The following is a 25,261-nucleotide window of genomic DNA, read 5'->3' on the forward strand; positions in this document are numbered from 1 at the left end:
TACAATTTCCTCTTATTTATTTAATTATCATTTGAGACTAATCAACCTCTGCAGTCTATAATGGTACGTCACAAAGTACCCGTATGTAATCTTTCCGACTACAATATTATTTTAATTGAGTTTTGAAGGAGGTTTTCTCAGTTGTACATCAGCAAAGAACGAAATTGTAAGTAGATAAAGCTGCTTGTAAGATCTATATCGTTGTACCTGTTATTTGTAGCTACCTCAACGGTGCCACGTCTACTTTCTGGCTATTTTATGTGCTTTAAACACACTTTTGAGAAATATCAGTAATTCTAAATTGGTTAAAAGACTAGGACGGTAGCACAAAATGGCGCCATTTGCTAGTTTTGCCACAAAGTTAATTCGAAATACGGATTTTTTTTTCACCGGAAGTTTTGAAACGCATTATTTACAAGTTCTAAAAAGTAAATAGAGAAATACAACTTAACAATTTAACTTAACTTTTAACGAAGGTAGCGTCACTGCCTTAATATATGTCTCGCCCTTTCCCACAGATGTTCAAGGAATAAAATGGCATTTCAATGAAGAAAGAATGGCCTCGGAGGTATTACATTTCACGTTGCACTGTTCTCCACCTTGATTGTCCACAGTTTTTAAATTTACAGTGACTGCTCAGTGTGGCAGAGTTCCTTAAATGTAAAGACAATCCCGAGAGACTGCCCATATACAGAATGGACTGTGATAAAAAACAAAACTTGTGCGACAAAGCTCGTCTGAAAGGCAAGATTGCTTCACCCTATTTGATAGTTTGGGTGCTTTTACTAACATGCATGTGTTGAGTTATGTTGGTTTGCTAAAAATCAAAATAACTCACTTCCACATCACAACACATTCAAGTCCTCATTCAAATAAGTGTATTTACCCAAAACGACGCTATCACACGGTTTCTGAGGATTAAAGGCGGAAAAGTATTGATAACATATCTGTAAACCTCAGCTAATTGCACCCTCTATTAATGATTGTAATTCACCTTATTAAGCAATAATAAACCCTTCAGTCAACACAGCACCTATTTACTCACAACAAGAGTGACTGTGTATAATATATACACCGATATTTTTTTCTAGATACGTTTATTTCATATCCCAAATAAAAGTTTGATCGAGAAAAACATTTGCTAGTGTACCGTGAGAATTTTTGCACTATACGATGACAAAGTAATTTGCTACCAGTGGCCAAGATGATCCGGATTAGAGGATAGAAAAATAAAGTCGAGATCGATCTAACACAGGGGTTGGGAACCTATGGCTCGCGAGCCAGATATGGCTCTTTCTATGAGTACTTATGGCTCAGAGACAAATTTAATTGCATGCAAATTTTCTCAATTTCGTTCAAAACTTGAGCCATTAATCCTGTACTGACACACGCAAAGCCAAACCAAAGCTGATTCAATATCAGTACTTTTCAGAATATATAGGGCCTGTTTCACTACGATTTACAGCCAAGGTGCCACACAAAATAAAACTCGTTTTGGCTGTACAACGCTAAAGAATCTTTTATATAAAAGCTCACTATATAATCTGTTTTCAGTGTTCGGATGCTTTTTGATAAAACCACGGAACAAATTGTAAATATGCGAAAACACCGGAAGAGAACTTAGTTATTTGATTGGGTGAGTGGGAGGGATGGGTGGAGCTATGCCAAAAGTGCAAGCACTCCCTCCCATCTCTCGCCCTACTCTGTCTGCGCCAAAAGTAAGCACATCAGGCTCCCTGTTCTCAGAATGTTGTGACCTTTTTACAAAATAAATGCTTGCATCTGGTTTTGAAACCAATATGTTGGAAAAAAGGGTCAAAATGAGTTTAACCGATCTTGAGTAATTGCAAGAAAGAGACAAGTTTAAAGTGGTATGTTTGTTGATTTTGGGACACGGGCTCTGGCATTATTTTCTTTTCATAATTTTTATCAAATCATCAAAAATAAATGTGCTGAAGACTAAGCTTTTGTCTGGGGCGCGGGTTTAGCAATTTAGTAAATTTGTCTCACATTATATGGTGTGGCTCTTTCCCAAAATAAAATTAACATATTTTGCTTTTATGGCTCTTTGAGTCAAAAAGGTTCCCGACCCCTGATCTAACATAATACGTTTTATAAAAATGTATCTCTGGCAGGGGGAGAAATACCGTACAAAAATGTTGTGTGGTGTGCACAATTTGAAATGTTCAAAATATGTATGAAAGACACTGAAAACATGTTTTGACAGGTATGTAATAACAATGTGAACATTTCTGTTTGCAGTTGGAGAAAATAATCACTGATGCATTTAAGAGCCAAGATGTTAAAGCTTTGAAACAATTTCTGCTAAACTACACAAATGAAGCTCTCAGTTGTTCAGACGATTTTCTCAAAAAATTGGATGATTTAGTCACCTGGGTCAGATGTTTTGCATATTCTCTTCTTGTGGTTGCTGTGCTTAATTGTTCACTCAATACATGCTCTTTTTGAACAGAGCCTGGATGAAAAACAGTTAAATGCGGCCTGTGTAGCCTTCGCTGTAATTCATAGTTGTGGCACAAACTTGAAATTTCCTACAGGAAATCAGGGAATTACTGGAATAATAGACCAGGGCTTGGTCCCAAAGATAAGTTTTTTTTCACTATTAATACATTTAGTATACATTAGAGGGGGAACAATGTTTGGTAATCAGTCAGATTTGTCTACACATGTTTCAGTGGTTTAACAGATGCAAGCAACTGTGGATTCAGCACGGACCACAGTGGGATAAATCCTTGTCCACACTGTCAGAGGATTTCTTTGATGCTCTTATGGTGAGAATGTGTTTAAAATGTATTGCATTGTACTTACAGTCTAGTGCATAATTTAAAGAATGAAATAATTAACTATTATCCTGACAGATGGTCCATAAAGTATTCAAAGAAGGTATGTTCATTGTCCCACCCTCAAGTGTAATAAATCATTGTAATCTGGATATCATGTATTAAAATGCTTTCTTTATAAAAATAAGAAGATTGAGCAATAGGAGATGTAGAATTTATTTTCAAATGTTGCCATATCCATGACTATTATTTTTAATGTTTAAACAGGGATGTCTGGAATCCAATCTTTTCTGTATTCTGTTGGCGAGTTAGTGAATGATGCAAGAGTTTACATCCTCATTAGAAAAGAGGTTTGACCTGGCAAACCTATGAAGCATACAAGTATTTTGCTTTCACAAATATATAAAAGTCTAATATCCTCACAGGCAACCAGTGCATTGAACGTGCTCCTGAAAATAATTGCAGCTTCACCAGACAAAGAAAATATCCTCACCTCACAGAAGGCTTCCGATATAAGGTGCGTAAAAAATCTTTGTAAAATATTCTCACATTTGATTAAGTACTACAATTGAAGCTTTGCTATGTTCACTCATAAATCCTGTTTATTATTCTGTAGGATGAATCTGGCGGGTCAGATTATGCAGTGTGGTGGTAATCATTGTTTCAAACACAATAAACCTTTTTTATTTACCAAAAATCGGAACTGTAATGGAATCTGTTTGTATCAGATTATGATTTACAGGTATCTCTGATAGAGGTATTATTCAGAATGACCACTACTGCCCAGAGACTGAAGAAGATGTCTCAGTGGTTCACCACGGCTGAAGTAGCGTGTGCCTTTGGCCAAATCCAACCTTCGGAGTTTGAAGCGGTAAGGCATTCTCTACCTCAGTGTTTACTACTTCTATCAGGTATCATCTGATCTTGGATAAAGAAAAAGTTACAGGACACAAACGCTGTTTTAAACTTACATTTACGGTACAGTGTATTACTTATTCTGGTGCTACTGTAGAAAACACGAGTCAGGAACTCCTGTCTTTAACAGGCGTATTTCAAATGTTTTCCCTTAATTTAATTGAGTTCGTTAACCGGCTTCTTGAACAAAATGCCAATGAGTCGAACATTAGAACTGGTTGTTTTGAAAGGTCATCAAGGAAATTAGGTTATGCTGCATAGATTACATTGTACAGAAAGTGTTTGACTTCTCTAATCTAGCCCACCCAATTGTAGGATTGTCGCACATTCCTGACCTACGTGAATGGATTGCAAGGCGACAGTAGAAGGTATACTTTGGCAATTTAATGTAATTTTTTCCTTTGCTTGAACATTGATTATTTGTTGGATGTTATCTTATTAATTATGTGTTAATTTCACATAAAAATCCTCTGTCCCACAGAGTGAAATCCTATCCATGTTTGGAGGTTTATCTTGACAATTTCAAGGTCAGTTTTAGCAGGCCTAAATTTTATTTTGGTTGGGTTCTTTTCAAACTACACAAAATATATAATAAGGAAAAACAAAGATTGGATTCTTTTTGTATGTCCTCTAATGCTAATTTCTTGTATTCAATGCAATTTGTCTAAACAAATATTGCTTATTCTGCCAGCTCTTGAAATCTGATAATAAGCTTGATCAATTCTGGATTGACTTCAACCTTGGTAGCCACAGCATTTCTTTTTATTACTCATTTATTGACAAAAAGTCTTCGGTAAGTGTGTCTATTGATCAAATTTTTTTCAATTTGTAACATGTAGTTTCACTGTAATATTTGTAAATATTTGTTTTGCATTTCCTTCATTTAGACAGATCATTGGGATTCAATCTGTATCCCTGAAAGTGAAGTTCACAGCTACACTATTAGAGGTACATTGAATACACTCAAGTCTCCAATGCCAAATTTCTATTTCCGTTTGGAAATGCAATATTCAAAGCATGCAGCATTACCATAACCCCAATCAGAAAAATGACTAAACTAGTACACCACACTAATGTTCACATAGCCAAATTAGCATAGTCAGACAAATCACAGATGAAAAAAAAATACACACATAAAATAAAATGTCCTTTTCTCTTTGAACATGTTTTATGAGGTCAATATTCCAAACCTTATTATTTTTCCTCAGCCTAAGCAAATTTGCCGCTATTACTGCAGTATTGAATCCAGATCCACAAAGTAAATGTTAGGCTAATTAATAATACACAAAAAGGACCTTTTTTTATTTGAAATAAACACTTACACAATATCAACCTGTGCTAACCTATTCCTACTTTCAATCCTTAACATCGATCACTAAATACCAAACTCAGAACTGTTCATATTTAAAGAAATGTATTCATGTTATTGTGATTGCACCATTTAACTTATTTTATTATGTCACTGAATTAAAACCTGCCTTTTGTGTCTGTTCATTTCTAATAGAAAAGGAAACACAACTATTTTTACAGTTACAGCTGTCAAACGTGGTCATGACGGGTAACATAAAAGGATCAACTATCACCATCATCTTCTGCTCTACTATGAAAATCCAGGAGGCTGTTTGTAGTGTCTATGGATCAAGAAAGGACAAAGTAAAGCAAAAATGCACATTTATAACCACACAAAGAAAAATATATAGTAGCAGTTATTCAATATTGGTCTCAACACATACATCTTACAACGTTAGGAAAACTTTGTAAAGCACTTTCTTTTAGCATTAGTAATTATTGGAATAAGGTGGTCAGCAATTGTGAAGTAGGGTTTGCGTGATGATTTTGAATGTTGACAAAGCGTTTAGTTTTGCCCGTTTAGTGCAAGGTGCAGTCTAACTGAGTGCATTAATGTTTTTTTGGGGGGTTTTGTTGTTTTCTGAATAAATGCTGCCAAAATTGTGCACCATTATCATGTAAGATATGGCAAAGACACTGCCAATCACAGTGTCATTCTTCATTGAAAATCAGGCGGTCCGAAGTATACCCTGTCTTGTGCTACATTCCAAAAAAGAAGGTAAGGGAGAGTTCTCCAACCTGCGACTAGGAGAATATATCTAAAATTACACTTGAGGTGGGAGGTCTTGGTTGCAAAGTCAGAGAAAAAATATGCACCCCGACTTCATCGATTTCTTCAATTTGACGTCACTTGACAAAATTGCAATGCCCATTGACAAACACATGATGAATTGTAAAACATAATCTACATTATTACAATGTGCGCTTTTGCCCTTAGCTGCTGTTTTTTCTCCACAACTTGATCGCTCGCGAGAAGGCAGGTTTGCTGGAAGTCAAAATGTCTTTCAATGAGCAAAGTAAAGAACAACTTTTCGAGATCAGCCATCTTTGCTGTTCACATCCATTTGAGGTTAGATCTGGTACCATCCGAGTGGGAGAGATCCGACTTCCACTTTTCTGGAATGCAGCTTTAGTAAGAAAACTGAATTACTGTACTCAGGCGTGTGATGGACGTGCAGAAAGGGCATTTATACAACCAAAGTTGTAACATTTCCCTTTGCTTGATTTTTGTTGGTCACACATGACTGCAATCTAATCTTACTGATTTATTGTAAAATAGAATCGATATTTTTATCAACAGCATGTTAATCACATTCACAGCTCTCTTTTCATCCCCAGCAGAGCACTGGAAAAGCCAAGTTTCAGCTATTTTTGTCTATGGGCATCATTTTACCAACTTGTTAAAGTTTTACTATATTGTGATTACCCAAGAAATCTTTTTTCTTGAGGTGTGTTTTTTTCACATTCTGCAGGGACTGTAAAAAGCATTGCTACATAGAATTAATAGTTTTTAATAACACATTTCCACCTGTTTTTACAAGTTTCTGTGTCTGCCTGACAGAGCACAGTGGGGAAAACCTCCAGTGTAAAGTATCCATTTGAAATAAATCATGTACGAGAAACCCAGGTAAAGTGCATAAAACTCATCATTTTTTAAAACTTACACACTAACTATGTGGTTCCTTTTTGAATTTGTACTTTGGAACAAATAACATCCAATTTGTATCAACAAGGCAGTTTTATATACAGTAGAATGTCTGCAAATTTTGGCAAGTCAACGATTTGTGGCCTGTGATAAGCTGTTAAAACAATTCTGTGTGTACTCTATGTCAGTGTTTTTCAACCTTTTTTGAGCCAGGGCATGTTTTTTTACATTGGAAAAAGTTTGCGGCACACCTCTAACCAAAAATGATATAACATGACACTGAGCAGTATGGTTAATTACAATATAATTTATAATATCCCCAGTTTTTACAGCACAGACACTTGACAGTGACATAATATTTGCAGAAAATGATTCATAAATGTTTTATGAAATTTTAAAAAGTGACAATGAATTATTTCTCACGGCACACTAGTGTGTCACGGCACAGTGGTTGAAAATAACTGCTCTAAGTGTGTACTGATATGGCTGTTTGACTTGCCAAAGGTTAACCAATGGCTGCCCTGTCTCAACTGTCATAGGCTCCAGCATGCCTACTACCCTTGGAAAATGTCCAAATGAAGCCATGGGATTTTATTACATTTCATCTTAATTAAAGGGAATATATCCAAGTTCTACCTTTGGCCATTATGTGACGGAGAATCGAATCACTAATTCTTTTAGTCCCACTTAACAAAAATCATCTAGCTTTACTACTGCGATGAAACAATAGATTCCATTTACAGTTGGTGTGTTGTTTTTTTTTAATTTTGTTTCAACTTGAATTAGATTTAATTGTTGAAGAAAGATCTTTCTACTTCACGGATTGAGCCTTGCTCAGGTTATTTTTGGAACGTAACCCCTGAGATGCATTTAGGTTCACTTCACAACAAGTAAGCAGATTAAATGTGCAAAAAGTTGTCATTATTATTTTAGTTTCCTCTGCCAATCTTGAATGAACAGCCCTAAAAAAAAGTAAGATTATTTTAATAGTTTTGTTCAGTAAATGATTAAACCGGGTAACAAATATAGATTTTTGCAATTGCATGCTGACAACTTATTGTGAAGTGGTTTTCACTCTCTTCCAGGATTGTGTTCGACGGAGTCAGTTGTGTTTTGGTGACAGTGACAAGAACAGTTCTTCAAGTCTCAAAACTCTGAAGTCGACACCTTTTCACGTAACGCTTATATGAGCACACCCCCTCCTTCTTTTTTTCACATTTAATAAATGGATAACTGGTTCAAGAAATCTTCTTTACAGACACCAGGAAATGTGATGTTAACTGAGTTCACCAGCTCCAACAGAATTTCAAAAGGTAACATACATTGATTACTATTGGCTTTTCAAAGACAATTCAGCTACGTGTACTATTTGGGTTACCCTTGGGGTTTTAAAATCAAAAGCAATAAACATATGCGTTTTCCAGTGGCATAGATATAATACTCACTACTTTGTATAACTATATTTTAGTCAATGAAGTGAACCACAAGAGAAACCCAAACAGAGAGAGTTCTAACCTGGAAGAACATGAAGAAACTCAAAAATGTGTCAGGTCTGAACAGGTATGGCTCTTTACTTGATACAATGTCAAACAGTATGGTACTATAAGTGAAATGTATTACCTCAAGATTCAATGATAATCGTGATTTTATTTTAGGTATGTTGTCAGTATTATAACAAATAAATCTCAAACTACTGTCAAAAAGTATATAAAAACATACTGGTACTATGTTTGTGAACATAACAGCAGTGACAAAAAAGGCTCTCATCCCATCTCACATGCCATTGTCATGTGTTCTTATGTCTCTAGGGTTGCAAAGTATTATGGTCTTTCTAATTCAAAACCTGTGTTCACCTCAAAAAGTATTTTTTGGGTGGCTATACATAAAGAAATGATGCAGCACTTATAATTTTCCACTAGGGGGTGAAAAAAGTCCACAAAATATTCTCGCCTCTTTTAACATGGCGACCATGCGTAAAAAAAGTATTTGCCCCTTCCTGATTTCTGTGTTTTTTGCATATTTATAACTCACAAAGTTTTCAGATGATCAGTTTAACTTTAAAATCACACAGAGCCAACCCAAAAAAATACAAATTGCAATTTTGAAATGTTGAGTCAACTTATTAAGGCACAAAAACACATCTAGACCTATCTTGCCCCAGATAAAAAAGTAATTGCTGTTGTTGACAGAATAGTGAATTTTGGTGTTTACTAAAACATCCTAAAGGAAAATGTACAGCCATCAGTTCGCTCCCTCAAACTAATGTCCTCTTGGATCATGCAGCAGGACAACTAACTGAAACACACTAGCAAGTCCACCTCTGAATGAAATGAAGGTTCTGAAGTGACCAAGTCAAATTTCCGGATTTATATCCAAATGAGAGGCCGTGGTGTGACCTTAAACGGACGGTTCATGCTAGAAACCCCTCCAATATGGCATATTTGAAACAATTTTCCAAAAAAGAGTGGCCTAAAATTTCTTCTTAGCGTTGTGAAAGACTCATGACCAAATATTGTGAACGTTGGATTTTTGTTATCACTCCAAACAGTGGCCCAACTCGCTATTAGGTTCAGGGGGGCAATTACTTTTTGCATGATGTACATGTGATGAGTACATTTTGAAATGGTTATCATATCTTTTTTAATCCCAAGAATTTAAGTGTTCCAAATATATGTGGCACGGCATATTTCAGTAACTGTTGACATCGTGATGACACATATGTGTTATTCAACAGTCTGATGGCCCGCTGGCGAGGTGTCCGAACGTTAAGGGGTTAATTCCAATTTTGTTATATCCCTAAACGGAACTGATTGTTGATTGTTATTCCTGAATGTTCTTGGAGCAAAGTATTGAAACTGCAGACCTTGTTTTCTTTGACATGACATGGCAAGGCAAGGCAAGTTTATTTGTATAGCACAATTCCTACACAAGGCAATTCAAAGTGCTTTACTGAAATGGCAGACATGTGTATTAAATGTTATTGAAATGATCCCTAATATCTGTGCCTGGCCAACCTTACAATGCTTGTAAAATTGGTACATTGTTGGACTAACTGGTAGCTGTTAATTTACATTTCGACTCTTTTCTCCATTTTTGTCTGTGTAATGGAATTTGAGTTGTGGGGCAGAAGCATTGGCAAAGAAGGCCTGACCTTCCTGTTCCAATCCATTTCTCACAGCTCATCAGATGGTGGTTAGTTTATTCTTTTATTAATTGTTAATATTCATAACTTGTGGAATCTCATTGATTACTACCCTTTCCCGTTCAATAAATAGATTGTGCCATGACATAAAATATGCTTTTAAGGTAGCTTCCTGTGCTATTAAGATTAGCTGGCCAGCGTCAAATCCGGACACAAAACTCACCTCTTAAGACGTATCTTTTCATAATCAACTGACTCGCATACTGCCCCTTTTTAACTGTACTGTGTTTTTATTATCTATTTATTACTTGCATGTTTTACTCTTGTTTTATTCTTGCTTTATTGTTGTTAGTTACTATATGTACAGCGACCTTGGGCGCTTTGAAGTACCGTAAATTCCGGACTATAGAGCGCACCTGATTATAAGCCGCGACCAACACATTTTAAGAGGAAAACCGATTTTGTACACACACAAGCCGCACCTGTATATAAGCCGCATGCGCCTACATTTAAACATGTAACACAAACACAAAATTAACCCAAACCCGACTTCAAGTCCCGCGAACTAAATGTCCTTCATTAAAGTCCACAGTCCAAAAATCACAGCCGGCAAAATGAACGGAAAACGATACCGGTACTTAAGGTTTGATGCAGACCTGCAGAGTCCAGGTCCCGTTGAAAGTAATCCAAGGAAAAAGTGTATATTTCCAAAGGTAAGGGTGGGAAAAATATATCAGATGAACACATTTACTCACGCAACTCCTTTTTCATTAACCAACTTTTTACCCCCTCTTCTTTCCATGTCTGTCCCTCACCTTTAGCGGTCCCCACTTAAACTCGGCACCCCGCGTTTGTTTCGCCCCTCATTTTTCGCTCATCCGTTCAAAACATATCAGAATAAGTGTCTAAAATAAATACAAATAAATACATTACAAAAATACAGTTGCAAGGCGCGAACCACCGACCGCCCGCTTTGAGACTGGGAGGTCGGTGGTTCGCGCCCCGGCCGAGTCATTCCTAAGACTTAAAAAGTGGTCGGCCGCGCCCTCTGTTGGCTGCGGCTGCATCGGCTCGCTACAACGGGTCAGGTGCAATCGACATTTCGTTCTGTGTACATTGTTACACAGAATGACAATACAAGGAAATTATTATTATTATTATTATTATTATATTATACATGGGTTACACATATTTACAAAGAAAGACGGTACACCGAGAGAGTTTTCAAAGCTTTAATAATAATAATATAGCTTTGACAGGGAAGTTAATGGTAGCAACACTCGAGCGCCGCTAGCGGCCGTTAGTTTGGAATTTACGGTACAATGTATTGTTATTAGTATTATTATTATGTGTGTGCTTGTCTATAAGAACATACCAGCAGTAAGAGAACCAAATTTTATGGTGAAAAGACAAGCTGAGGACCAGTCTCAAAGTAAGTAAAATATTTCAGTCTACAAAAACATATTTCAGTATAAGTAACATCCCTCCCTTGCGAACAGTTTCACAAGATTCATATGTACCTGACACACAACCATTGATACAAAGAAACCTGTAAGAATAATGAGAACTTTTTGCACATTTTATCTGCTTACTTGTTGTGCAGTGAACCCTCATGTATTGCAGGGGTAACGTTCCAAAAAGAACCCATGATGGGCCCATTCCCTGATGTAGAAATATTCTTCTTCCTATTTTTTTGTACAATTAAATAGTTTAGTTGTTTTTTTACAAATAACTAGAAATTAAAAATAATTACTGTCAAATAATAATTTTAATTATAAATGAACCAAAGCAGAGAGATAGTTTAGCCAAGTCAGTAAAGTAAGGAGACTGTGAAAGTGAACTGCGTTATGTTGAGGGTTTGCTGTACTGGTTGAGTTTGTCTTTTGAGCATTTTTCTGTGTTTTTCTTAAAGGTTTCAGAGTAAAAAATCTCCAGTTTTAGAGAAATTAAAACGGCCTACCCAAAAGAACAAAACTCTACCAATTTCTGGTAAGAAATTTGTTTACACTAATGGGTGACACTGACTTTGATACAGTGGAAAATTGCATTTTACATCATTCTCTGGGGCAGGCATTTTGACACTTGCTGTCCACTAAAAACTCAAATCAGATCAAATGAAGTTGATTTGTAAAGCACTTTTCAGGTAATAAATTGCCTGAAAAGTGCTGTATAAAACATTGTGTGTACAATAAGAATAAAATCCCCTCCTTTATCCCCGCCCAACAACCTGGAAGACGTCACGAACAACCACAAAAAACGGTCAGCTGTGTTTGGTAGCTACCTGCATCCTGAGCAACTATGATGTCATTTTTAGTCAACAGCAAGTACCAAATGGCTAGCCCTGGGAAGGGTTTTGAGGAAATAGATTCATTTTGCAGGGTACTTCTGTTCCACAACTAAAGTATAAATAAGAATGTTACTTTTATACTTGAATGTACTGTTAATAGTATCTATGCCTGTTTTTACCTTTTAAAAGATGTGACTCATTGACCAGCAAAATCTTCATTGTAAAAGATCTTCAAAAAGTAAACCTTTGAGGTTAATGGAATATTGTTATAATGTTTCAGACATGCACGAGCATTCATTTTCTGCACAGATAGTTAAGGGCCTAAGTACGACAAAGGAGCCCCATAAAAAACCTCAACACCATCAACAGGTAGCCAGAGAAAGAAACACAGAGGTCACATTGAAAGAAAGTGCCACAGCCTTGCCAAGACAACAAAAGTCCTGGAAAGAAAATAACACCATGGGATCAAATGATTTGGTGCTGCATAATAATAAAGAGGTACCGCCCCATGGGAAACAACTTCACAAAACAATGAACAGAGGCCGGGAATCATTGGTAACAGCTTTATCTGAAGTGCCTACATCCAACCAAGGTAGAAATGATAAGGTATGTTATATTTCTTTACAATGACAATATCATATACACTGCATTCGAAAATCATATCGTGAAGTGTTATCTACAAATTCAGTACATTACACAGCCACTAAATTATTAATGTAATTTTTTACAGGTTTTACATGATGTTACATGGCATCATAAACCCTGTAAGATATAGTTTGTGATAACATTTTATCTTGTGCTTTTCTTTTTATTCATTTAGACTATGGAGTCTGTCGGGAACATGGTAAAACTCATATCTAGCTTTTATACAAAGCCAAAACAATCAAAGGAAAAATCTGGAATTGTTCAACCTGTTAGCAGGTACACAAACAGAAACACATACACTAATTTATCTTTTATTAATATTAATGGATATTGTTCTGAAAAAACCGCAGTAAACAAAATGCATTTTCAATTTTTGCTGTGGTCTTTTTTTGTAAAACCTTCAGTATCAACCTGCTTTCCACTTATAAAGTAAGTAAACACTAATTCTCAAATGTTATTGCAGAGAATAGCCTTGATATAGGTCTTACTAAAATGTGTTTTAACTTGATACAGAAACAATCAGCCAAATCCCAGCGAAAAATCACGTCGGATTCTGTTAAAGAAAGGTGATAAGATTCAACAGAAACATGAACATTTTAAATTAACTTATAGATTAGAATACCGTTCTCTCTTTTGCAGAAAAGATGTTTTTGAATTTTGCTCTCAAGAACCATTCAGCATTGGGGTACATACTATTTTTAGTTTGTGAAAAATGAATGCAAAAAGAACAGCTTTCAAACAATGTTCACCACATCATTTTTGTATAGGCAACGTGCAATACACTCCTTGACAAATTCAATATATCAAACAAGTATGTCAACTATAGATACATTTGAATGGATTAGTCTTGTATGTTAATAATAAAATTCTTCCTATTGCATTTTACATTTATTGATTGACAGAGACCCTGCTGATTCATCAGTGTATCCTACCAAAACCAGAGCAAAACAGCTGGCAACAAAAGTATGTTTAGTTTTTTGAATTTCTGAAGTACTGTGCTTTTAGTACCAGTATATAATTTACTAGTCTTTGTGTGACTTGTATTTTATAGGAGAAGCAGAATGGACCGAAACGTCAGTTCATCAGCAAAGACGATATAAATTCTCAAAGCTGGTTGAAAGAATCAAGCAAGAAAGACAAAGATAAAACTACATATAGCCGAAGGCAAAAAATCACATCCAGAATATCACATCCTCATAATTCAAGTAATATACCCTGTATATCTTGCTCCAAAGTATTTATCTTAAATTAGAATGTGAACACATTGGTCTGTGATATTCAACACTTTTCCCTGCATTTTGCTTGAAATGTTCCCAATAGAGGAAGATATATTCCCGATTTCTGCCCAACATCTTTCCAAACCTGGAAAAAAGAATGCAAGTCTCAATGAGGTGAGGAAGGATGCAGAAATGATGTTCTCAATGTGCATGACTACAGTCTGCCACAATAATTCATTATTTAGTCACATATTTTCCATTTAAAGAGGGTGATGGAATCACCAAGGAGGGACATTCCAAGACCGGGCAAACCTGTCAATTCCATCAAAAGACCCCGGCGATGTGCTGCTTTGGCCAAATGCTACAAAGAGCCAGACACAGATGAGAGTTTGATCGAAACAAAAAAACCTCACACATCCAAGGCAGGGACTTTTCAAGAGTACTCACTTACATGTGTTAGATAACCTAAACAGGATTTTATGCCTTACTGGTATTTTGATTTAGGGACAATCTTACCAGCTATTTTGACATTTGAACTCATAGTTTAAAACTCCATAAACATCAACTTTATGATTGTTCTTTGTCATAGCAAAAATGGGAATTAACTCCACCAAGCAAGTCCATAGCTGTTGGAGTTCATGCCACACGACAGACGTCAACATGTCCTCATCCTGACCAAAACTTATTCTCTTCTCCAGAGAAGTTCAGATGTGAGTTATTTATGTTAAGATCAAAACCGTTTCATTCGCAATGTTTGGGCGGGCCATCATTCGCCAATCATCAGCGTCTGTCCCAGCCTGCCGTTCTGCAGCAGTTAAATGGTTGTTTTTTTTGTTTGTTTGTTTGTTTTATGGACTGTGCAGGTGGCATTCCACCATATTTGCAGATAGGAGGAATACCACCTGTTGCTCACTGTTTCAATCATATCATACCGTCAAACTGAAATTCCAACATACTGGCAATGACTGAAAACTATTCAATCTTTTATAGAATGGTTTGAAAACTTGTTTTAAACAATAGCCCTAACCCCTCTGACATATTTTCTTTTACCTATCTACTCTTTAAACACTATCAAATGTGTAAAAATTGGTCATTTAAAGACTGTTGTAGGCGCCACAGTTACATTGTGATAAAAATGTTTCCCAAACAAAACTGAAAAACATTGCTATCGATAGGCAAGAAAGTTTAAAAAGTATTGACGTGAGAGCAATGGCAGAGCCAACATTTGTTGTGTCCACCACATTTTTGGCAGATTTGAGCTTTAAAAGTTGCGACAAGCTGATGTTTCCTACTTGAAAGGCACTAGCTTTGATCTATTGAATGAACTTTAGTCACACGAGATTATAGGCCACATTTGCCCACATTGAAGTATGAGATATAACAAAGAAGGACAGTACACAGAGTTTAATTAATATCTCATCTCATTAGCCGTACCGCTTATTCTCATTAGGGTCGCGGGGGGGCTGGAGCCCATCCCAGCCATCTCCGGGCAGTGGGCAGGGGACACCCTGAACTGGTTGCCAGCCAGTCGCAAGGCACACAGGGACAATCCTCAATATTCTGGCAGTGGGCTGCTGGACATTTGATAAACAAATACGTGTATGTACGATGTCACTAGTCACTGAAATACATCATGCCAATACCATTCATAAGCTTAAACTCTACGGACTAAAGATACTATTTCAAATATACTGATCAGAGAAAAATCACAATCAGTCTGAAACAGTATACCCAAAAACTATAAAGCCGGCGCAACTCATCAGTACGTCCCACGGGCCGTTTTAACTCAACTGTGGTTCTGGATTAGTGATTCTGGAGTTGTGCACTCAGTTATAGACTGTGTGCTTCAATGAAGGACAGCTTGCTCTGTCCACTCCATGCATCGGCCCGGTATTGCAGTACCTCCGGGAACGGTGCATTCGCACTGATCGCTGCATTGCTCTGTGGCTAGGACGTTGACTCGGCCTTTGGCTTAGAGCAAGTGTCTCGGCCCCTTGGCTTTGTAGCGTATTATAAATTGACCGATAACGGATAATTGATAAAGAATATAGAACAATAAACCTTACAAAATTCCACCATCCGTATAAATTGGCTGCATCGTTGCATAAGCCGCAGGTTTGAAAGCTAGGGAAAAAAGTTGGGGCTTATAGTATGAATATTAGGGTAATAGAAACGGATTAATGTTATTGAATTATTGCTGTAGTGCAGGTGTTTGATTGTCTTTACTCATTTTGAATATTTACAGTCTCCGAAAAGTCCTCTCAATCTCTGGGGTTGGCTTTCTCCCCTCTCGTCTGTATTCCACTGTGTTCTTCGTCACCGAAGAAGGTAAAGCACCACCTATACTATTTTTATGCTGCTCTTTTTACTATTTACAACATTTTTTTCAAAGCCACATTTATCACCCTGAACACAATTGAGGGTTATCATGCATAACATTAAGTTCATATCACTCCAAAATATATTTTTGCGACTTGTGTCCTCATGCAGTGAATACAACAATCAATCATCTTGCTAAGCAAGGTTATCCATGTATGCCCTAGTTAAAGGGTGGGCAAACCTTTCCTGTTGCATGCTGTTTTGGGTTTGAACATTTTGCAGATGGGCCAGGCCAGGGGGGACCAAAGGATAGATTAGATTTTTTGTATCTGCCAATACATCGAATCCGATACCTCGGCAATACATAAGGAAAAACAAAGGGACCCTGGGGATAAGAGTGGCACCAAGACAACAATATTTTATTAGTAATAGTTAGTTTACCATATATCAGATTTTGTACGGGTGCTTATAATCCTTGAAAATGCTTGATTTTTAATTTGGGGCTATTGAAAAAAAGTGCTTGTAAATGCTTGAAATTGTTGGCATGTTTTTCAACATGTTTGCCTAAAAACATCGCTCTGTGTAAGCTTTGCTTTTCCATTGCATTTCCTCTTCCCTCGTGATCAGATGCAGCAGGCATTAGTTTGAATACCATTGTCCTATAAATTGTCATCGCCCCCTACGGGTGGCGCCCAAGAGGACAGTTGGATGCTAACTCTTAACAGGACACCGTTAAATGTGCATTAGTGCCAGGATTATGTATCATTTGTGGACAGTTATTATGGGACATGCAGAAAAATTAAGGTAGTTTCCCAAGTAGTAAATTGTTATGGGAAGAACTTTCTGCAACTGAAAATGTAAGCTACATATTATCGTCATTTTACCCACCACCCATTTTGTATTTTATATTTGGAAAAAAAAAAAGGTTGTACGAACCCTGATATCCATCCATCCACCCTTTTTCTGCACCGCGTATCCTCACTAGGGTCACAGGAAATATGAATATATGTATTGTTATTATGTTTATGCCATTTTCGTTTGGCAGGCCTGAATAACCCTCTAACGCAGTGTTTTTCAACTTTTTTACAGCCAGGGCACGTTTTTTACTTCGGAAAAATCTTGCGGCACACCACCAACCAAAAATGTTATAAAACGACACTGAACAGTATGTTTAATTACAATATAATTTATAATACCCCCAGTTTTTACAGCACAGACTCTGGCAGACTAGTGTGTCGCGGGACAGTGGTTGAAAATCACTGCTCGGAGCCATAAAATAACGTGCGCAAGGGAAACTGTTATTCATTTTTACGCACCATTATTACGCGAAAGTGTGCACAATTATTGATTTGGCTTCTGGAAAGAGAAGTCAAATATTTACAACTCTTCCAGTGTCTACAGTAAAGTAAGTAAAATACAAAATTGCAAAGCTTTTAGTGAAGTTAAGTGTTCATGGCCATTTTTGGAAAGACATAAACCTACCCTTAGAAAAATCGTGAAATACAATGTTTAGTTGTCCAGATTGTGACCAAATTTGACACGTTACCAAGTACAGTAATCCCTCGGTTATCGCGGTTAATGAGGACCAAAACCACCCGCGAAAAGTGAAAAACAGCCAAGTAGCGACGCCCGTTCAAAAATGCTCCAAAATTATTATTATTTTTTTTTTCTTTTAATTATTTTGGAGTACTGTTATTTTGCCATTTTCGATATGACTTTGTATAATGGGGACCAAAACCACCCGCGAAAAGTGAAAATCCGCCAAGTAGCGACGCCCCTTCAAGAATGCTTAAAAAAAAAATCTTTTATTTATTTTTTATTTGATCATTATTATTATTTTTTAGACCCGCGAAGCTCTGAACCCGCGAACGTGGAACCGCGAAGTAGCGAGGTCCCACTATATTGTCTCACCTTTTTTTCAGTTAAGATGCCAATGCTACACTCATCTGCAGGGATTTCAAATTCAGGCGAGAATAAAACCCTTCTATTTCAGTGGGTTCCAACTTAGATTACTCAATATTGGTAGCACTTGCAGTGATCATTTCAGAGTCTTACTTTTTAAAAATACCAAAATCGTCCATATTCTCCAAATGGTTCAAGAACAGCATTCAATTTACTTTAGGTACATATTGGATTGGGATTTTAGGCGAATAATACAGGAACACTAAGGGGATAATAAAATTGGCCCACTTATTCCTTAACAGCAAAGTTTTAGTGTTATATGGAAATGTCGACTCCAGTTCATATAAATCTGAAATGAAAATCAATAAACTGTGACAAAAATAAATGTTGCTACAGTCAAATACTGTTTACAAAATATTAGACCTGTGGAACAACCAAATTCAGATTCCAAGTGTGATTATTCTAGGGAAGTTGCCTTCCGTTTTACATCTTTGTGAGGTAGAGACTTGTTACTTGAAAATCACAGATTTCTCTTGGTGCTCGCTTAAAGTTGTTTGCTTTACAGTGGCATGTTGCTGTACAAAAAACATTATGGAATGTGTTGCACTGGTCTTGCTACTAATTCACATTCTAACGAACTGCGTACTGGCAATATTCATGTTACTATTGTCTCAATTGTCATAATTTAATCTGTTCATCATTTGATGTTGTGTTCTTCTGTTGAGTTCATTCTTACCTCGTGTTTTTGGTTTTATTTTAGAAAAGTGTGATCGAGCTGTCATCAAGTCCACAACTTTATTCTCCCTTGTTCGTGCCCACAAAGCTGACCCCCATCACTATTTCTCCATGTTTAAATGTTCCTGGAACCACCATGAATCATAAATCAAATTGTAACTTCAGTGAGGAATTTTCTGTATCCCAAGTTTCATTCAATGTGTCACTTTCAAGTGGTTTTCAGCAACGGCCTTTTGCCTTACAGACAGTTTGTCAGAAAACAGAGGTAGGATGTGCTATTGTCATATCTAAAATCTTACCATTTAGATTACTCTAATCACCACCATCAAATATTAACCATTTTTTTACTCTTGGCAGACAACACCAAATTCAAATGAAGATTCAGTTGATTCTTTCATCTTGGGTAAACCGATTCAATTATTTTAATTTTCCCGTTTCTGTTACGCCTGCCATGTTTCTCGCTGGCGTTTGATGTTTATCAAAATTAAGATAATGTAATTGCTTCTAATTTGTAAGATATTCAGTCCAATGGCAATAATTGCTTGGTAACATTTTGATGACAGGACCCAGACGAAAGCGCCAGATCTCCTCGTCCAGTAATTCTGATGAGGAAGCAGAATATAAACGGAAGTGCTCCCCCCGTTTAAAACCTCGTGCACTATTCAACTCCTGTAAGATGAAAATGATTACGTGTACAAAGTTGTTAGTCTTTTGCAAATATTTATTATTATTATTATTATACTAACACCTTTGATGATATATTAATCAAAATAACATAATACAAGTAAAATATTAAACTAATTTCACTTAAGCAAAGTTAGACAATGTGTTAAAAAAAGTAAATGAACTAATACTGCAAAAATATATTTTTTCTAGAAGTTATTTTGAACTTGATAAATATATTTCATGGGGCTGTTTTTATCTTTTGTAGTTGAAGAAGAGAGCATTGAAGAGGAGATATGTCATTCAGTGACCACATCCTTCTCATTGATGACAAATCACTTGGACTCCGATTGGCAAAATGACAAAACGGAGTTGGAGGATTTAGAGATCCTAGATCATGAAGTTGATCTCTTTCCACAACTCATTGAGAAGCTAAAGACAAAAATGCAGGTTGAAACACGTTAATATATCATTTATAAGACAACTGAATTACTGCACAATTACACACAAAAAGCCTAAAAAGCATAACTACAGTGCAATGAAAAAGTATTTGCCACTTTTCTCATTTCTTTGTCCGTGCATGTTTCTCACTTACAAAGGTAACAGATCGTCAAACCAATTTTTATATTACAGGTACAAGCCAAAAAAATAGAAATTGCGTTTTTAAAATGTGGATTCCATTTATTAAGGCACAAAAAGATAAAAACCTGTCCGTGCATGTTTATCACTTGCAAAGGTAACAGATCGTCAAACCAATTTTTATATTACAGATACAAGCCAAGAAAATAGAAAGTGCGTTTTTAAAATGTGGATTCCATTTATTAAGGCACAAAAAGATAAAAACCTATCTGGTCCTATGTGAAAGGGTAATTTAATTTTTTTTTTAATAGATAAAGATTCTGGAGTGCCAAGTCAAATTATGGATTTAAATCCAGTTGAGATGCTGTGATGTGACCTTAAACGGGCAGTTCATGCTAAAAAAAACCTCCAATATAGCAGATTTGAAACAATTTTGCAAATAAGAGTGGACCAAAATTATTCCACAATGTTGTGAAAAACTCATTACCAATTATCGTGACTGTTTGTTATCTATTATCGCAACTAAAGATGGCTTAACTCGCTATTAGGTTCAGGGGGCATCTACTTTTTCACATAAGACAAGATAGGTTTTCATTTATTTAAGTGCCTTAATACATACAATCAACATTTCAAAACTGAATCGTCTATTTCCTTGGGTTGTCTCCGTGTTATATTAATATTGGTTGGATGATCTGAAACCTTTGTGAGAGATAAATACAGTATATAAAAAGCACAGAATTCGGAAAAGAGGCAAATACTCTAACAGCACTGTACATAACCATATATGTTGTTTAGCAAAGAGTGTCTTTGAAATGTTCATAGACTCAGAACCGTTTCAAGATGATGGACATTTATTACAAAGAAAATATGAAGACTCTCCAGGGACACATCACCTCTCTCAGCACACAGCTTCACCAACACAGGTTAGTCAGCATTATGACTTGTATTTAAATATTTCAAATGAAATGTACTGAACGGAACAACTCCTGGTTAAGGCCACAACCCATGTCATCTCATTAGCTTCACCGCTTATCCATAGTAGGGTCACAGGGGTGTTGGAGCCCATCCCAGCAATCATCGGGCAGTGGGCAGGGGACACCCTGAACTGGTTGCCAGCCAATTGCAGGGCACACAGGGACAGACAACTCGCTCGCTCATTCACACCTAGTGACAATTTGGACCGGCCAATCCACCTGAAATGCATGTCTTTGGAATATGGGAGGAAACCGGAGTGCCCGCAAGCACGGGGAGAACATACAAACTCCGCACAGGAAGTCCGGTAGCTGGATTTGAACCCACTCAGGAGGTTCCCAAGACCTTAGAACTGTGCCGCACACGCGCTAACCACTGCGCCGCCGTGCTGCCCTTGTTAAGGCCACAATTACCTTGAATTTGTATCTGTTCTTGATCAAATATTTAATTTCAATGGTGTGTTTTATTCTCTTACCATACAGGACTCAGAACTTTGAAGTTGTGAAGAAAGTGTTTCTGAAAGAGATCTCCAATATGGAGCAGGGGAAAGCTGTGCTGAATAACATGGATGAAAAGTTAAATGTACTCGTACTTGGTCTTTTACTCAAGAACAGAGTCCTAACATATCAAACCGAATCATCCCCGTGGATAAATGTCTTGTTGTGTTAATGGCCTATTTTACAGGTATTCTTGGAAAACCAGCAAACTTATTTACAGTCATATTACGACCAAGAATCCTTGAGGTAAACTGCCCACATTGTAAATGGAATAACCGCATGGTGACGATTTACTTTCTTGCTTGTTAGGAATTCAGTTTTGGGTTTTTTTCTGCTTATGAGAATTCACCTTTGTTTAAGAAAAGGGCCACTGACAGTAATGTCATGACATTAGTATTCACTATGGTATGCATACAGCGCCTTGCGAAAGATATGATCACTATTTCAAAATATACTCATCACAGAAACATCCCGATCAGTCAATACAGGACACCTGAAAACTGTAAAGCCGGTGTAACTCACAGATTACATCACCTGGTCGTCTTCAAATCCTTTGTATGTCCGCAAAAATGGCTTTGTTGTATCGAGGACAATCCATAGTATCAAATTGTGTAAAATCTTTAAACCAAAACACACAATAATGCCGACAAATAAAAATAAATGTGCCTAAAAGCATGTCTGCTTCGTTGGACGTTACTTCTTGAAATGCATTTGTTTTGTTATAAAACTCACCTTTAAAATTAAACAGACTCGTGAAATTTTAACCAATTTGGTAATTACATTCTCCCCTTTCGATTGACACCTTTCTTGGCCAATAGCAGTCTTTTTTTCACGCTCTAAAGCCAGCATTGTTGTTTGATAAAATGGAAATTGCCTCCAATTGGTCAGAATATCTTCAGCCAGTAGTAACCAAATCGCATGATGATTGACAAATTAGTTATCTAGTGAAAATACAAACATAATGTTATGCCATTTTCGGGGGAATGTGGGGGGGGGTTACTTAAATCATAACCAAAAATTACATGGGCAAGGCCATCTGTGATTTTGAAGCACCATCATTACGCGCAAGTGTGCACAATCATTGAATCGACTCCTGTAAATAGACGTCGACAGCTCTTTCACAATGTCTACAAAATTGGCCAAAGTAGAATACACATTTTTAAATGTTTTATATTTGTGAACTGCTCGTCTTGGAAACGCCTAAACCTACCCTTAGAAAAATGTGTAAAATACCAAGTTTCGTTTTTCAGATTAGAATCAAATTTGACCAGGTACAAGGTAAGGCTTAAAGCTATTGGTCCACCTGTTTTCCAGCTAAGATGCCCCTGCTACACTCATTTGCTGGCATTTGATTTAAAATAAATACACTGAAATTCAGGCGAGAATTAAAACCTTCTATTTCTTTATGTTCCAATTTAGATTACTCAACGTTACTAGCACTTGCAGTCATTATTTCAGTTTGTGACAGTCTTCTCTTTCAAAAGAGACTAAAACCAACAGCATTCAATTTTCTTTGGGTTCGTCCTGTATTGGGATTTTAGGTGAACTGCACAGGAACGTTGAAGGGTTAAATGCACCTGATCGGTGATGAAGGCAGACACTGGATAACAGTCATCATTATGAAGACCTAAGAACACACCAGGCAGGTCCAGAATAATGTTGTAATAATATGTTCAACCCTTTTTCTAACAATGATAATAATGGTATATTCAATTCTATTCTATGCTGTTGAAAAGTTCAAAGCAGGGATGGGACATAAGAAGATGTCTCAACATTTACACATCTGCCATAGCGCTGTGCGAGCAGTAATAAAAAAGGTGGAGAGAGCATGAAACCACTGCAAACATACCAAGATCTAGCTGTCCCTCTAAACTTTTGGACCAAAATAGAAGAAACTTATTCAGAGAAGGAAACAAGAAGCCCATTATCACATGAAGACCTACAGGCATGAACAACTCAGACTTCAAATAAACAAGTGTCTGTAAGATGGCACCAGTCACTGTAATATGTCATGGCACATATCATTGAAAAGCTTAAACTCTTTTCAAAATATAACAATCAGAATCATCACGATCAGTCTAAAACAAGATACCCAAAAACGATAAAGCCTGCATAACTCACTATTACGTCCTCTGGCCGTCTTCAACTTTTTTGGATGTCCGCATAAATGGCTTTGTTACATCGAGTACAATTCATAGAATCCAACCGTGTCTTATATTGACTCTAAAACACACGCTTGTGCCGCAGATAAATTAAAATCCGCCTAAAACATTTCTGCTTTGTTGGACGATGCCTACTGAAATCTTTTCATTTGGCGTCATTATTTCTGTTTATAAATAAACCAACTTGTAAAGTTATTCCCAATTTAGTAGTTAGGCACTCCCCTTTTCGATTGACATCTTTTCCATTATGATGGTCTGTTCATGCTAGTTATATTCATATGAAAAGCGCAAAGTTACATTCAACTTGCATCTTCCTCGTCACATATTCCACCTGTCTCACTCTTACTTTTACTGCATGAATTAGCCGCATCACTGGTCAAGCTGCAGGGTTTCAGGCTTGGGGAAAAAGTTGCGACTTATAGTCCAAATGTAACGGTATATGTGATGATGAAATTTTACAATTTCTTGTCAGTACCTTCTACTGATGTATTTTTTTTCCTTCCAAAATAGTTTTGGGGTCCTGAAGAGAACTATGACAGACATGCATTCAAGTCTTGAGTACGAGAAGCCTCTATTTACATCCCAGGTCTGAAGCAGCTTTCAAAATAAAAATGCTAGCCTCTTATCAACTATGTTTTGTTTACCTAGTAACATTTGACCTACTTATTTTTTCATAGTTCAAATGGTGTCACTGTGCCAATTTTTGCCTTTCCCTGTTTTCAGATGATTTGTCTTACAAAAGACATAAAGTCCATCCAAGACAAACTTCTCAGAACAATGGTAAGTTAACATGACACTGATGGTCAGGTGTATCGACATTTCGTTCTTACAAAAGAATGACAATACAAAGGAAATTATTATTATTATTATTATTATGAGTCTTTTCCACCCCAACTCGAGTTTTTCTCTCCAATTATGTTACCTTTAAAAAATTGCACTTCTCTACTTGGGGAAAATCACTGCATTATCAATGTTCCTTTGTCTAGGTGTATATTAATTTCAATGAAAATAATTCTAGAGTCTGATTTTGTGTGGAATGATTGTTCATTATTGTCCTTGTTGGCATTTTGCAGCACGAGGAAGCCTTCGCCAGTTTGAGGAGAGGTCTGCGTGCCTGGGTCCTTGTTGATTAGTTACATTCTTAAGTACAAGCTAAGTTTCACTGTTAAAATCATTAAATGTGTAAGTATTTAATGTTAGTTAAAGCGTTAAAGGTAATCCCACTGCTATTAAGTTCTAAATGCATTTTAAATGTAAGTTCTCTTTCTGTTTCACCGATTCTTGTGAGTTTGACTTTTTAAATCTTAGCGTTACAGGCTCCTGAAGCTAGTAATCCATCTTGTAACATTAACTGAATCATTAACAATAAACATCAGTATTTTATAGAGTAGTAATTTGGTTAAAATTTTCCAACAAACATGTTTAGAAAA

The 25,261-nt window shown here is 36.6% G+C and overlaps 1 protein-coding gene across 5 annotated transcripts; it reads left to right on the forward strand.

Annotated features, from left to right (window-relative positions):
- sycp2 (synaptonemal complex protein 2) lies at nt 1-25,221 on the forward strand. 5 transcript variants are annotated; one of them, XR_015850059.1, is made up of 45 exons: nt 1-166; nt 519-568; nt 2,263-2,397; nt 2,474-2,605; nt 2,688-2,792; nt 2,880-2,904; nt 3,069-3,151; nt 3,227-3,318; nt 3,418-3,452; nt 3,530-3,672; nt 4,032-4,084; nt 4,198-4,243; nt 4,408-4,509; nt 4,604-4,664; nt 5,221-5,369; nt 6,628-6,693; nt 7,797-7,886; nt 7,970-8,024; nt 8,180-8,271; nt 11,222-11,285; nt 11,353-11,404; nt 11,766-11,842; nt 12,421-12,746; nt 12,961-13,061; nt 13,136-13,214; nt 13,299-13,351; nt 13,425-13,470; nt 13,553-13,596; nt 13,688-13,748; nt 13,837-13,990; nt 14,106-14,176; nt 14,269-14,424; nt 14,592-14,712; nt 16,248-16,330; nt 18,984-19,223; nt 19,316-19,361; nt 19,522-19,629; nt 19,890-20,071; nt 21,023-21,123; nt 21,655-21,754; nt 21,857-21,915; nt 23,211-23,311; nt 24,342-24,417; nt 24,555-24,611; nt 24,905-24,918. XR_015850059.1 is itself a non-coding variant. In XM_088332073.1 (44 exons), exons 2-44 carry the CDS (start codon nt 557-559, stop codon nt 24,962-24,964), a joined length of 3,993 nt encoding a protein of 1,330 aa, XP_088188199.1. In that variant the 5' UTR covers nt 1-166; nt 519-556; the 3' UTR covers nt 24,965-25,221. The 5 variants fall into 5 exon arrangements, 3 of the variants coding, with proteins under 3 accessions (XP_088188199.1, XP_088188200.1, XP_088188201.1); XR_015850058.1 differs by having other exon boundaries at nt 21,655-21,915; XM_088332073.1 differs by lacking the exon at nt 23,211-23,311 and having other exon boundaries at nt 24,905-25,221.
- The last annotated feature ends 40 nt before the right edge of the window (nt 25,222-25,261 follow it).

This window comes from Urocampus carinirostris, chromosome 3, assembly GCF_059441175.1.
Source record: "Urocampus carinirostris isolate Australia breed hairy pipefish chromosome 3, RoL_Ucar_1.0, whole genome shotgun sequence".
NCBI classification, from domain to species: Eukaryota; Metazoa; Chordata; class Actinopteri; order Syngnathiformes; family Syngnathidae; genus Urocampus; species Urocampus carinirostris.